At 48.5% G+C, this 14633-nt stretch overlaps 1 protein-coding gene across 3 annotated transcripts in view; it reads left to right on the top strand.

Annotated features, from left to right (window-relative positions):
• The window catches only part of LOC310638746 (ubiquitin carboxyl-terminal hydrolase CYLD-like), a 35412-nt gene extending 21162 nt beyond the window's left edge, over positions 1-14250 (top strand). For 2 of the 3 annotated variants that reach the window (XM_083360071.1, XM_083360073.1), the window contains 6 exons: positions 821-887; positions 2340-2472; positions 4569-4677; positions 7629-7747; positions 10363-10570; positions 12181-14250. In XM_083360071.1, coding sequence (XP_083216197.1) covers positions 821-887; positions 2340-2472; positions 4569-4677; positions 7629-7747; positions 10363-10570; positions 12181-12365 — 821 coding nt within the window. In that variant the 3' untranslated portion in view covers positions 12366-14250. The remainder of the gene's footprint in view (positions 1-820; positions 888-2339; positions 2473-4568; positions 4678-7628; positions 7748-10362; positions 10571-12180) is intronic. The other variant, XM_083360072.1, reaches the window with a different exon arrangement.
• Positions 14251-14633: the final 383 nt, after the last annotated feature.

The following is a 14633-nucleotide window of genomic DNA, read 5'->3' on the forward strand; positions in this document are numbered from 1 at the left end:
TATTCTGTATTCCGATTGGTCAGTTGCTGGTGAACTATTAAAGGCTGGCCGTGGCAGGAACTGAAGACTTTCAGTTTGGACAAGGGAGGGAGGATGGATGAAAACCTCATCCATTCCCAGCGGCCATAACCTCTTCCCTATAGGATGTATTATTACTTTGTGGGGTTTACACCCCATTTTAATCTACGGACACTTACAAAACCTTGAGAAGAGGATGGAAAAAGGCAGGAAAAGAAACAGCAGGGAAAATCCTATGAAAGAGTGACCCAGCCTAGAACTAAGGAGAACTTTCTTGAAAGCTGGAACAATTGAAGAGTGGAATGGCAATTCCAGACCTTGTGGGTGCTCCATCCCTGGGAGTTTTAAATTTTATTGTTTAGGGCTACTTGGTTTAATTTATTTTAATTTTTCTATGTTATGTGTTGTATGTAGTGTTTTAATTGCCCTGTACACTGCCGTGAGTCCTTCGGGAGAGGGGCGGTATATATATCTAAATAAAGAAGAGATTGGACAGCCCTTGGTCCGGAAGGCCGTGGGATCTACTGCCTGAGCAGGGGGTTGGACTAGAAGACCTCCATGGCCCCTCACAACTCTGCCATTCTGCCTTTCCGTGATCCTTTTGCGATTAAGTCACCGCTTGGCCATCCTATCTCATCAGCCGAGCACGAGGGAGATCCCACGGGGCGAGTGTTGATCCAGAGAAGGAGTTGTGCTCGTGGCTGCAGCTGTGTTTGTTCTCTGCGGAGTGCAGGGACAAAGGTTGCGTGTGTGTGTGTCCGGTGGTGCTGCACCTGACCTGGGCTGCCCTCTGCTCTTTCAGACCCGGAGGAGTTCCTGAATCTCATCATGCATCGAATCCTCGGGCTGGAGCCACTCTTGAAACTGCAGTAAGTCTGTCTCACCGCCGTCGCCTCCTCGCTTGGGTTATCGTGAAGGGGGGGGGAAAGCATCAGAAGGGACTCGGTGACATTTGAGGCACGGCCTAGTGGTCATTCCCGAGCCGGTAAAGAGGTCTCTGTCTAGCAAGGGAGAAGAGCGAGGGGTGGGGGGGGAAGGAGGCCCCACGTAGGCCTGGGCAGCGCTGGAGAAGGGCTTAAAGGAAGACCTGCCCCTGCTTGAACTCCTAAGTAGAAGCAAAGTGCAAGCATGAAGGGGTAGCTGACACAGGAGCCTCGGAGCTGCCTTTTCCGCAGTCGGGAAATTGAGCGTTGCAAATGGCCACTTCCGCCGACACTGGCAGGGTCAAGCCACTGGTACACAAAATGAGAGTTAGCCCCTGTTCCGTCCAGCACTGAGGGTGTTACCTAGTTGGGTCATGAAACATCTGTAAAAAAATCAACCCAGGTTAGAGAGCATCAAGGATGCCACAGTTGTTGGCCTCCTCCTCCTCCACTCCACTCCATAAACCCCACTCCCGTCTAGTACTGATGATGTTACCTAGTTGGGTCATGAAACATCTTCAAGAAAACCACCCAGCCCAGAGAGCACCAGGGACCCCACAGACCTTTCTTCTTCTTCTTCCTCCTCCTCCTCCTCCTCCTCCTCCTCCTCCTCCTCCTCCTCCTCCTCCTCCTCCTCCTCCCTTTCTCCTCCTCCCAAACCCCACTCCCTTCTAGCACTGATGATGTTACCTAGTTCGGTCATGAAACATCTGCAAGAAAACCACCAAGCTCAGAGGGGACCAAGGACCCCACAGTCTTCCTCCTCCTCCTCTTCTTCCTCCTCCTCTCCACAAATCTCCATTCTCATCTAGCACTGATGATGTTATCTAGTTGGGTGATGAAACGTCTGCAAGAAAACCACCCAGCTCAAAGAGCACCAAGGACCCCTCAGTCCGTCCTCCTCCTCCTCCTCCTCCTCCTCCTCCTCCTCCTCCTCTCCACAAGTCTCCACTCCCATCTAGTACTGATAATGTTACCTAGTTGGGTCATGAAACATCTTCAAGGAAACATCCAAGCTCAGCACCAAGGACCCACAAGCAGAAAATTGTCAGAAAGAGGTCCTAAGAACTATTTGTTTGTTTGTTTGTTTAATATGCTGCCCATCTGACGGTTACAACGACCCCGAGCAGCTTACAGCTTAATAATCGTTTAAAAAATCGAAAATGTAACATAAAACCATTCAAGTTAGGGTTAGGGTTAAACACGGAATTAAAAACCAAGCGGACAGGTGGCCCAGGAGTGGGGGAATCTCCAAGCGGCGCGGCTGGGGCTTCTGGGCTGAAAAAGAGAAGCGTGCGGAGGCTGCCGCTCACCTCCGCACAGCTGGAACGTCCAACGTTGCCTCGGGTTCCACTTTTTGGGGGGCGTTGGGCCTCACCGGAGCGCTTCTGATTCCAGGTCTGGAAGGCTGAAGGAGCAGGAGTCTTACTGTTACCAGATATTCATGGACAAGCAGGAGAACCTGGTGGTGCCCAACGTTCAGCAGCTGGTGGAGCATTCCTTCCTCACCTCGGACCTCAAGCTAGTGGAGGTGAGTCTTCCTCCTCCTCCTCCTCCTCCTCCTCCTCCTCCATAAATGCAGCCCCCCCCCTTCAGCAGCACGGTCTCTGTCACCTTGGCGGAGAGCTTGTGGCTTGCTTTGTCTCGTCTACCAACTGAAGAGCGCGGCAGTGCAGGCAGTTTTGGGGGGCCCAAGAATGGCCCCTGTCACCCCACTGCTCCACGAGCTCCACTGGTTAGCAGTCTGCTTCCAGGGGCAATTCAAGGTGTCGGTGGACCCCTTTAAAGCACTTCAGGGCAGGGGTCCAGGTTCCTCACCCCCCACCCCCCGGCTTGGCCCGTCCCGCTCGTGCCGCCAGAGGAGGCGTGCTGAGGATCCGGTCAGCCCGACTATTCCAGCTGGCGGGGTCCAAGAGCAGGGCCTTCTCTGCTGTGGCTCCTGCCCTCTGAAACATCCTGCCCGCTCAATGGGAGGTGGACCTCCGACCCTGCCGTCTTTTCCTAAGGGCCTAAAGACGGTGCTCTGCCAGTTGGCTTGGGGCCCCCGGCTGAGGATTGGCGCAACGGAGGTGGTGGGTTGAGGAATAACAGATCCCACTCCCACCCCACTCCATCCCCACCCTCCCCATTCCGCCTTCGGTTTTAACTTGTACGTTCGAACGTAGGTGGAAGTGTAGGCCAGCCAGCCTCGCCCTACTACCGTAACGACGGGCGGCCAGTCAGTTTTATAAATAGATCAATAAACAGTGCTGCCCCGCAGATTTTGCTCCAGCGGGAAGGGGCCCTGGTGTTGGATATCACTACGGAGTTTTACTCAGTTCAGAAATATTATTTACACCCAGTAGCTAGGTGCAAGGCTGCCTTGCCTGATCGACTCCGTTGGATCAGACTCTTCCAGGGGCCCAAATAAAGAGGCAGAGTTGGCCAATTGCCTCCTCTTGCTTGCCAGAAATTCTGTAGGCCAGGGGTCCCCAAAGACCCCCACCCCCACGGACTGCAGACCGGTACCGGTACGTGGCCTGCTAGGAACCGGCCCGCATAGCTGGAGGTGAGCCGTGGGCGAGAAAAACTGTGCATGCACGGGATCCAGGTTGCGTGCTTCTCCTCCTCCTCCTTTCCCCTCCTCCTGCCCACCCCCCCCCAGTCCGTGGAAGAATTCTCTTCCACAAAACGGATCCCTGGTGCCAAAAAGGTTGGGGGCCACTGCCACCCACAGCAGCGGGAGCAGGATGAGGCTGGCTGCTTGGGTCCAGGAACCCAGGGAGCCTTTTGTGCCTCTGGAACATCGTGGCCCTCCAGGTGAAATCCGCCCCCACCCTCTCGGCCCTTCGGAGGGGTGGAGATTTAAGCCCCCCCCAGCTCTGTCAGTTGGCCTGGAGTCCTGACAGGGGGCGCTCCATGCTGGAGCTGGTTAGCGGATTCAGAGAAGATCCCACCCCATTGTCTGTTTCTTCCCTCTCTAGCCCACTTTGTTAAAATTCATGCTAACGAGTACCCTTTTAATGTTTTAGAATGTCCTTTTAATCTCCTTGTAAGCTTCCCAGAGGCACCTGATGGTGACTTGGGCAGCCTAGATATTTAAGAGACAGAAACAAACAGGAAGGAAGGAAGGAAAGGAAGGAAGGAAGGAAGGAAGGAAGGAAGGAAAGAAGGAAGGAAGGAAGGAAGGAAGGAAGGAAGGAAGGAAGGAAGGAAGGAAGGAAAAAGAAAGAAAGAATGAAAGAAAGAAAGAAAGAAAGAAAGAGGAGGGAGGGAGGAAGGAAAGAGGGAGGGAGGGAGGGAGGGAGGAAGGAAGAAGGAGGGGGAGAAGGAAGAAAGGAAGGAAAGAGAAAGGAAAGAAAGAAAAAGGGAGGAAAGGGAGGGAGAAGGAAGAAAGAAAAAGGGAGAAAGGAAAGGGAGGGATTGAGAAGGAAGGAAGGAAAGAAAGAAGAAAGGAAAGAAAGAGAAAAAGAGAAGAAAGAGAAAGAAGGAAAGAAAGCTTTGTAGGCAGTGATGAGAAGAACCAGATCTACCCAGGGCCACAGGTTGGGCGTGAACTTGAGAGAAGCCGAACTTGTGACCTCCAACCTCCGGGGGGGCTGCTGGTCCCCAGACGGGGCCATTCACGCTGGCGTTTCTCCCCTCTAGATCCCGTCCTGCTTTATCCTCCAAATGCCTCGTTTTGGGAAGGAGTACAAAATGTTCAGCAAAATCGTCCCTTCCTTGGAGCTGGACATCACCGACCTGCTGCTGGACAGTAAGTCACCGGACAAGGGAGGCCTAAAATGCAAACCACGACCGCGAACCACCTCTCCGTTTTCTGGAAGCGATGCCCCCGCGTAGCCTGAAGCGGAGGAAAAGATAAGACCACCTTGATTGTCATGTGGGAACTCAGCGCCCCCCCCCCAAGAGAAGGAAACATTAAAAGGGCAGAAAAATATATTTCCTCAAAGGATCTTAAAGGGGCAGAAAATCAGGCCCAGATTTTCTTAATAGCCCCTAGTTCCCGCCCCCAAGCAGAAACCAGCTCTGTAAATAATAATAATAATAATAATAATAATAATAATAATAATAATAATAATAATAATAATAATAACAACAACAACAACAACAATAACAATAACAATAATAATAATAATAAAGTTGGAAGGGACCTCGGAGGTCATCTAGTCCAATCCCCTGCTCAGGCAGGAAACCCTATACCATTTCAGGCAAATGGCTGTCCGGTCTCTTCTTAAAAACTTCCAGTGTTGGAGCACTCACAGCTTCTGGAGGCAGGTTGTTCCACTGATTAATTGTTCCATCTGTCAGGAAGTTTCTCCTTAGTTCTAGGTTGCTTCTCTCCTTGGTTAGTTTCCCTCTGTTGCTTCTTGTCCTGCCTTCAGGCGCTTTGGAAAATAGCTTGACTCCCTCTTCTTTGGGGCAGCCCCTGAGATACTGGAATAACTGCTATCATGTCCCCCCTTGTCCTTCTCTTCATTAAACTACACATACCCAATTCCAGCAACCGTTCCCTATATGTTTTAGCCTCCAGTGCCCCGATCATCTTTGTTGCTCTTCTCTGTACTCTTTCTAGAGTCTCGACATCTTTTTTACATCGTGGTGACCAAAACTGGATGCGGTATTCCTGGTGTGGCCTTACCAAGGCATTGTAAAGTGGTATTAGTACTTCACTTGATCTTGATTCTATCCCTCTGTTAATGCAGCCTAGCACTGTGTTGGCTTTTTTGGCAGCTGCAGCACACGGCTGGCTCATATTGAAGTGATTGTCTACTAAGACTCCGAGATCCCTCTCACAGTTACTACTATTGAGCAAGGTACCACCTATACTATACCTATGCATTTGATTTTTCCTGCCTAAATGTAGAACCTTACTTTTTCACAATTGAATTTCATTTTGTTAGATAGTGCCCAGTGTTCGAGTCTGTCCAGATCCTCCTGTATCTTAAGCCTATCTTCTGGAGTATTGGCTATTCCTGCCAGCTTGGTGTCGTCTGCAAATTTGATGAGTTCCCCATTTATCCCTTCATCCAAATCATTGATGAAGATGTTGAAGAGCATTGGGCCCAGAACAGAGCCCTGGGGCACCCCACTACACACTTCCTCACATGTAGATGCAGTTCCATTGAGGACAACACGCTGAGTACGGCCTGTCAGCCAGCTACGAATCCATCTGGTGGTGATGCTGTCTAACCCACATTTTTCTATCTTATCAAGTAGTAGCTTGTGATCTACTTTATCAAATGCCTTACTGAAGTCCAAGTAAATTATAGCTACAGCATTCCTCTGGTCCACTGATTTTGTCACTTGGTTAAAGAATGCAATAAGATTTGTCTGGCATGATCTGTTTTTGACAAACCCACATTGGCTTTTAGTAATGACTTTGTTTGCATCAAGGTGTTCGCTGATTCATTGTTTGATTATCTTTTCCAGAATCTTCCCAGGTATTGAGGTCAGGCTGATAGGTCTGTAATTTCCTGGATCCATTTTTTCCCTTTTTTGAAGATGGGAACTACATCAGCTCTCTTCCAGTCCTCTGGTAGTTCCCCAGTGCTCCAGGATCTTTGAAAAATATAGTTCAGTGGTTCTGAGATCATGTCTGCCAGTTCCTTCAGAACCTTGGGGTGTAATCCATCTGGTCCTGGTGATTTGAACTCGTCTAGGCTAGACAGGTGCTCACTTACCATTTTCTTGACTATCTTAACTTGCGTTTCTGTTCTATTTTTTATGGCACTGGTTTGGGTAGGTTGGACTGTTTTTTTCCCCTTTGTGTAAAGACAGATGCAAAAAACGAGTTAAATAGTTCTGCTTTCTCCCTGTTGCTTGTCACCTTCTCACCATTTTCCCCCACTAATGGACCAATCATTTCCTTAACTTTTTTCTTGTTTCTTATATGTTGAAAAAAGCTTTTTTTGTTATTTTTGACTTTGGTCGCAAGCCTTAGTTCATTTTGAGCCTTAGCTTCCCTCACTTTGTCTTTGCAGACACGGGCTGTTTGCTGATATTCTGACTTAGTTATGTGCCCCTCTTTCCACTTTCTATACTTTTTATCTTTCAGTTTTCAATTTCAATTCAAATGCAGATTAATAATCCACTCAGGAAGGTTGGAGGCCCTTAGCTAGAAGTTTACGAAGACAAAGACATCCAAAGTCTACATACCCCACCCAAACTCTAGGACAGGACACAATGGGATTAACCCACAGATGCCAGAGGGGCCCACTCAGACTCAGGTCAAAGTACATGACCCAGGAAATACAAAGCCTCAAACAGGAACAGGAAACAACTCCAAACAAAAGCTGAGTTCCTGATGTGCAGTCACGTGACCGAAGAGGGAAGGGGGGAACTTCAGAATTGGGTCGTAAGCCTCTGGCATCCATTGGTCCTGAAACATGCGCCGTGTAAGGTAACAGGCGCTCCCTACGCAGTCATCATCATTAGAACGGCTGCCACAATGAGGACTGGAGACTTGCCAAATCTCTGGCCCAAAAAGAAATTTTCCTAGGGTTCCCCACCCCCTACCCTCTTTTTTTTTTCATTGACCCACCCAGTTTTCTACTTGTGGCCTCTGGGAGGAGCGACTTAAGAGCACGATGCTGCGCACCTGGCTGGGGCCACAAAGAGGCCTCCGACTTCCTGTGGTCTGGCCTCTCGTGAATTGCGGGGAAGGGGAGAAAGCTTCGGGTGCTGATTTTTGCATTCACACTTCAGGTCCCCGGGAGTGTTTTGTGTGCGGAGATATTGCCACTCAGGAGTGCTCGGCCTGCTTCAAAGACAAGATGTTCGCTGGCACGGGGCTGAAGCAGTTTTGCGATTCGTGCTGTGCTCAGGTGTGTCCCTTTTGTTGTTGTTTTTTTTGTTTTTTTCCCCCCGGTCTGAGGAGCGCTGCGGAGGATCTGGGCCGGGCCATTCTGACATTCAGGGGGGTTTGGTTGCACTAAATTCCCCCAGATGACAACCCGTCTTCCCAACAAGTCCTTGCCAAGCTGGTCCTCTGCGGCGCGGGAGAGTTGATTGTGTTCTATTCCAGCCTACTACCGGCCCTGCAGAAAAGGCAGGGACAACCCCTTTACAAAAGGCAAAAGGCTGGAAGTAAGCCCGCCAAATTTATTTACACAAAACAGATCCAAAACAGAGCAAACTGAGCAAAACAAGACACGAACCACTAAAACAGGAGCTATTCAAGCGGTTGCCTTCAGCAAACCAGCCCTCCCACACATTCCCCTTTTATACAGTTCAAGGCGTGGCTTCTCTCTGCCTCCTTCCGAGGTGCCCCATTGCCTTCCTCTGTTTACTCCTGATTGACTGCCTCCTGCGCCGGGCGTCCTTGAGCAGGGCCAGCTGTGGGTCATCTTCATCCATGCTGTCAGGCTCACACAGCTGGGTCTGCGTAGTAACCAGATGGGAGGGACCTGGCTGAGAGCTCTGCGAAGCCTCAGAACTGTCCTCTGCAGGCTCTCCAAACCCCTCCTCCTCCTCCTCCTCTGAATCATCCAACCCAACTGCCGAACCCACGGGCTGACCCTGAATCACAACAGATTGGTCAAAAGCGGCACAGTTTAGGGCAAGGGTGTCCCAACCTTGACAACTTTAAGACCTGTGGACTTCAACCCCCAGAATTCCCTTCTGGGAGTTGAAGTCCGCCAGTCTTAAAGTTGGCAAGGTTGGACCCCCTGGCTTAAACATTCCTTGCCAAAAGAAACCCTAGACCATTTCAGACAAATGGCTGTCCGGTCTCTTCTTAAAAGACTTCCAGTGTTGCAGCATTCACCGCTTCTGGAGGCAAGGAGTTCCACTGGTTAATTGTTCCGACTGTCAGGAAGTTTCTCCTGAGTTCTAGGTTGCTTCTCTCCTTGGTTAGTTTCCTTGCAGTGGACAGAGGCCGGTGCAACCTATGCATGGTGCAAAGTCCAAAACTGCATCTCGCTGTGTATTTGACCGCATGCTTGCTATTATTTGTTGCACTTTACAGATATTTTTTTTTTAAAAAGAGGATACGGCAGGGCAGTTAGGGACAATTTTTGATCGGTATTTTTTTTTTAGTTTATTTAGAAAAAAAGACAGCTTCTAAACCCTTTCTGGAGACAGCTAAGAGACATTATATTCTGGTTTGGGAATATTTTTGCCCGTTCTTCCTTTCAGAGTTTTCCTAGCTTAGAAATATTGTTAGGTCTCTTTATATGCTCTGCGTGTCAGGGTGCTTCCCGCTGATTCTCAATAATATTCAAGCATGGGAAATGGAAAGGCCGGTTCAGTAACCTTCTTTACCTTTCTTTTTTGCAATTATTTTGTGATGGATTTGAACAGGGCTCTTCAAACGTGGCCTTTTTACGACTTGTGGACTTCAAGTCCCAGAATTCCTCAGCCAGGCACAAGTCATAAAAGGGCCCGGGATTCGAAGATATCTGCCTTGTTAAGGTAATCGGCTGCGTTTCAGCTTCAGTTTATTCCGATGTAGTGAAAGTGACAAGTCTTTTTCAGTTTAGATGTAATCAAATTGTGTCATCAAATCAAATGACAGTTTTCAGGCTTCCGAGGGCTACGTACGACCTCCTTTTTCATCTCTACCTTTAATATACGTTACCAATATATACTTGCTCTCGTTCCCTTTGGCAAATTCACCTTTTCCCTCTTTCCCCTCCGGCAAAATTGTTACGTTTTTCCGCTCCTGTGCTAAGGAGGGGTCCAGTTGATCCTTCAATTAGTCGGAGGCAAACAGCCTTATTTCATTTCATCCCAGCTGTTGCCAGGAATCGAGGCTTGCTTGCTTGCTTTATTTATTTATTTATTTATTCATTCATTCATTCATTCATTCATTCATTTATTTATTTATTTATTTATTTATTTATTTATTTATTTATTTATTTATTAAATTTTTATACCGCCCTTCTCCCGAAGGACTCAGGGCGGTGTACAGGGCAATAAATATCAAAATACAAAATACAAAAGTTAAAAAAGAATTAAATAATTGTGCCTAATATAATACAATAATTAAAACTATGCTAAAACCCAAACCCAAACCCCAAACCCAAAGGCTCAGTTTGCCATTTTTTTAACGTGAGGTCTAGTCTTCCTCCTCAACTCACTTCACACACACACACCCCGCCGCCATTGCATGATGTCGTACCATTTTACCAGACCTCTGAGATAGGTTTCCCAAAAGGGAAATTGGCACGGAGACTTCACCCAAGAAGACATACAATGGGTGATAGCATCCTCCCCACGCCTTGCAAACCTTCCTTTTTTCTTTTTTTTTTTAGGTGTCTCACAAATTTCATTCTCCACCTCCACCTCACAAGCAACCAGAGGGTTTTTTTTGTTCCAGGGAAAGTCTGTGGGTTTGTGTGTGTGTGTGTGTGTGTGTGTGTGTGTGTAAATCCTGTGTTCCCAATATCAAGGTCTCCCGCCTCAGAAACTTCACAAGTTCCCCCTCATTTATTTTCAGGCTCACTCCCATTATCAGCGGAGAGGCCATCAGACGACAAAGCTCCGCGTCCCCAAGGAATTCGCTCGGGATGGGATGCGGGTGCCTCGGGAGAAACTGGAGCTGTTTGCCGTTCTTTGCATCGAGACCAGCCACTACGTGTCCTTTGTGAAATACGGGCCGGAGAAAGAGAACTGGATGTTCTTCGACAGCATGGCAGACCGACATGGTGCGCCGTTCGTTCGTCCGTTTGTTCGTATTCAATATGTTTGCTGCCTTGAGTTACTTAACAAATAAAGGCAGGGAATGAATTTTTCCTCCAATGATTTTCCCCAGAGCAACAACCCTGTGAGGTGGGTTGGGCTGAGAGAAAGAATCACCCAACCAGCATTCGTGCCTAAGGTGGGGCTAGAACTCACCGTCTCCCGGTGATTGGCCCAAAGTCACCCAGTTGGCTCTTACGTCTAAAAGACTAGAACTCACAGTCTTCCAGCGATTGGCTGAAAGCCACCCAGCCAGCTTTCATTTCTAAGGCGGGACTAGAACTCACTGCCTCCTGGTAATTGGCCCAAAGTCACCCAGCTGGCTTTCATGCTTAAGGTAGAACTAGAACTCGTCTCCCAGCGATTGGCTCAAAGTTGCCCAGCCGGCTTTCATGTCTAACGCGGGGCTAGAACTCACTGCCTCCTCCTAATTGGTTCAAAGTCACCCAGTTGGCTTTCATGCTTAAGGTGGAACTAGAATTCATTGTCTCCTAGTGATTGGCCCAAAGTCAACCAGCTGGCTTTTCTGTCTAAAAGACTAGAACTCACGGTCTCCTAAGGCAGGGCTAGAACCCATTGTCCCCCAGGGATTGGGCCGCAGCCACCCAGCTGGCTTTTCTGTCTAAAGGACTAGAACTCACGGTCTCCCAGCGATTGGCTCAAAGCTGCCCAGCCAACTTTCATGCCTAAGGTGGGGCTAGAACTCCCTGTCTCCCAGAGATTGACCCAAAGTCACCCAGCCAGCTTAGATGCCAAAGGTAAAATTAGAATTCCCTGACACCTGCTTTCTAGCCTGGTGTGTTGCCCACTAGACCAAGCCTGCCTGTCTGGACCAGGGCTTCTGCTTCCTTGGGCTGGGGGCACCTCTTCAGCTCCAGACACTGGGGTACCTGGGGACTTTGGGGGTGCTCTCCGGAAAGGGGTCTCCCTCCTCGTTCACCAGGCAAGGTGGATGGGCCAAATGTCAAGGTTCCGACTAATGAAACAGTTCAAAGAACCTCCAGGCATTGTTTATTTTGAAAAGTCTACATAATGAGAACAACGCGTCGGGCAGGGCACGAATGGGATGCCAAAATCTGAATTCCCCTCCCCTGAGCACATCGTATCAAACACAATTCCCTCCTTTAATTTAAGCGTCATAAATCACATTCTCCAACTAGTTTAACGTGCAAAGCTTTGCTTCCTTTCTGGAGCACGCCATGCCTCATCTTATTAATTTAATTTAATTTAATTTAATAATTTGATTTCTATACCGCCCTTCTCCCGAAGGACTCAGGGCGGTGAACAGGGCAATACACAATAAAAATCAAATACAAAAATTAAAAAACCATTAAAAAACCATTAAACATCATGCCCATAAAATCAACAACCGGGTTAGCGTTCTCCTCCCCACCCCCCCACCCCCCCACCTTCATTTAATTCCAAGCAAAAGAGTTTAAAGGAAAGGGCTGCCTCTTATATTGTCAGAGAGAAAAAACATCCAACGTTTGCAGCGTTGACACCAACGAAGGGAGCCTAGCAACGAAACGCTGAGCCCTCCAATCCATCTCTCTCTCTCTCTCTCTCCTCCACTCAGGCGACGAGAACGGCTACAACATCCCCACAGTCACGCTGTGCCCGGAAGTTGCCAAGTACCTGGAAATGCCCGTGTCCTCCCTGGCCATGGAACAGCCCCGGGGCATGGAAGGCGTGGCCAAGCGCCTCTTCTGTGACGCCTACATGTACATGTACCAGAGCAAGAAGATGGGGCTTTACAAATGACGCCCGGCCTCGTGTCCCCGGCAGAAAGAACCTCGCCTCCTTGTCTGCTGCTCTTCTCTCCGACTCCCGCTGTCCGCAGTGCCACCATCTCCGGGCCTAAAGGGGAGGCCGCCGTGCCAGCCGGAAGCCCCCACGGCCGAGCCTTCCCCATCCCTGCCTTGACCCTCCGGGCAGGAATATTGTGGGTCGAAGAACGTGGTCAACATACCTCACTTCTCACTCCCCTGAAGCTTTGGCTCGTCGTCTTTGGACTGATGTGCCCCGACCCACCCATGGACCACAGCTAGGGGCACAGAAAACCAAGGTCAGGTTTGGGGGGAAAAAAACCCAAAAATCTGCTTTGGACTGAAGCAGGGAAGCCCCCAGCCCCATTTCCGGCTTGATCTGGCTGCACAGACTCAGAATTCCACAGACTGATGGGGAATTTAGCCTTGCAGACAAGGGATGCTCGCAAACTCTGCTGCGACTTTGGGAATCCGAAGTGACCCATAGCTGTGACTCTTTTGCACGTTGCCTTCTTTTTTTTTTAAGGGTCCCTGGGTTCCTGTTAACAGCGCCCACCCCTTAAAAAAAACAAGACGAGGGGCTCCAGACTGAAGTTCCTTGTTAGGGTCTCAGGTTGGACCTTCAGCAGTTCCAAGAACGTATTGCCCAAATCTTTTGGGGAAACCTCACTTTTTTTTTTTTTTGCTTTAGGTTTTTTCCCCCTCCCCCCCATTTTTGATGAGGCAGCAGTGTGTACAATCAGCTCCCAACCAAAATAGAAAAGCAACAGCTTTTGGGCAGGGTGGGGGGGTGTCCAGCTGCTGTGCCTCTGATTTAATTAATTTAAATTAATTATTAATGTAACCATTTCAATCAGAAAAGTACCAGGTGAGCTTTGTACTCCTTGGCGAGTTTCTATTTTCTGATGCAAACAAAATACATCCCCAGATTTCCCTATGAAAATTCTTAAGATATATAAATGACCTTTCCTAACTCCTATATAATTCCCCCCCCCCCGTCTTTTATTGCCTCATCTAATTCTAATTTCCATCTCTAAGCCGTCAGCTACGAAAATCCTTTGAACGAAGCACTTCAAGGCTGCCTTACTCCCTTATGTGGGATTTACACAATCATTCCTCTGACTGATCCTCGTTAACCGCTTTCTTATTTTCCGTCCTAGTAAATGCTAGGAAACAAAGCTTGCAGGAAGCCAAGTGCCTTATCTACGCAGCCGTGGGTATAAATTTTAGCTCTTTTAACTGGATGCACTTTCCTTTCCTCTGAAGACAGTCTGTGTTGCGTTACGTCGTCACTGAAATTACTTGCACTTCAGCTCCAGAGCAATTCCAAGTACTGCACTTTTCAAACAACGCTGCCTCTTGGGGGAGAAAATAATACTTGATCATCATACTTGGCATGAATGTGGAAGATCTGTTTCGATAAAACGGATCCTGGCATACCGGCAAGTTAATTAGCGCAATAAAGAGGTACCAGCTACACGGTTTTATTGTGTTGTGGGGCCAGGCTCGGTTGGCTGGCTTGGAATGATTTTAAAAATTAATCGTTAATGTGCAGTATTTGTAAGTATAGTTGGTTTAATTCAAAGGGCAAGAAGCCTTGAATAATCCAGGGGGCACCCAGCCTTGGCATCTTTCAGATTTGTAGACTTCAACTCGCAGAGCGGCTGGCTGGGGAATCGGCAAGGTTGTGGATGCTCCTGGATTATTCAATGCTTCTTGTCCTTTCAAAGCAAAATACGAAAACCCGTTGTGCTGCGTGCCAGCTTCATCTTTAAGTCTGTAGCCCTTCTTTTGTCTTCATCTCAAAGAAAAAAAAAAGTTTTGTGTGTGTGATGTCTCTCGAAAACACGTCTTCCAATAGAGCCTTATTTTTAACTTGACTGGTGTGTTTGCCTTTGTTTTGTCCTAAAAATCAAGACCTGAAGAGCATTCAATCAGAATAGAGCTGGGAGGGACCTTGGAGGTCTTCTAGTCCGACCCCCCCCTGCTCAAGGAGGAGAGCCTGTGTACCATTTCAGACAAGTGACTGTCTCTTCTGAAAAATCTCCAGTGATGGAGCACTCAGAAATTCTGAAGGCAAGTTGTTTTCACTGGTTAATTGATCTGGGGTTATAGAATAACAGAACTGGAAGGGACCTTGGAGGTCTTCTAGTCCAACCCTCTGCTCAGGCAGGAGACCCTATACCATTCCAGACAAATGTCTGTCCAATCTCTTCTGAAAAACCTCCAGTGTTGGAGCGCCCACCGCTTCTGGTGGCCAGCT

Source organism: Vipera ursinii (assembly GCF_947247035.1).
Source record: "Vipera ursinii genome assembly, chromosome: 3".
In the NCBI taxonomy this organism is placed as follows: Eukaryota; Metazoa; Chordata; class Lepidosauria; order Squamata; family Viperidae; genus Vipera; species Vipera ursinii.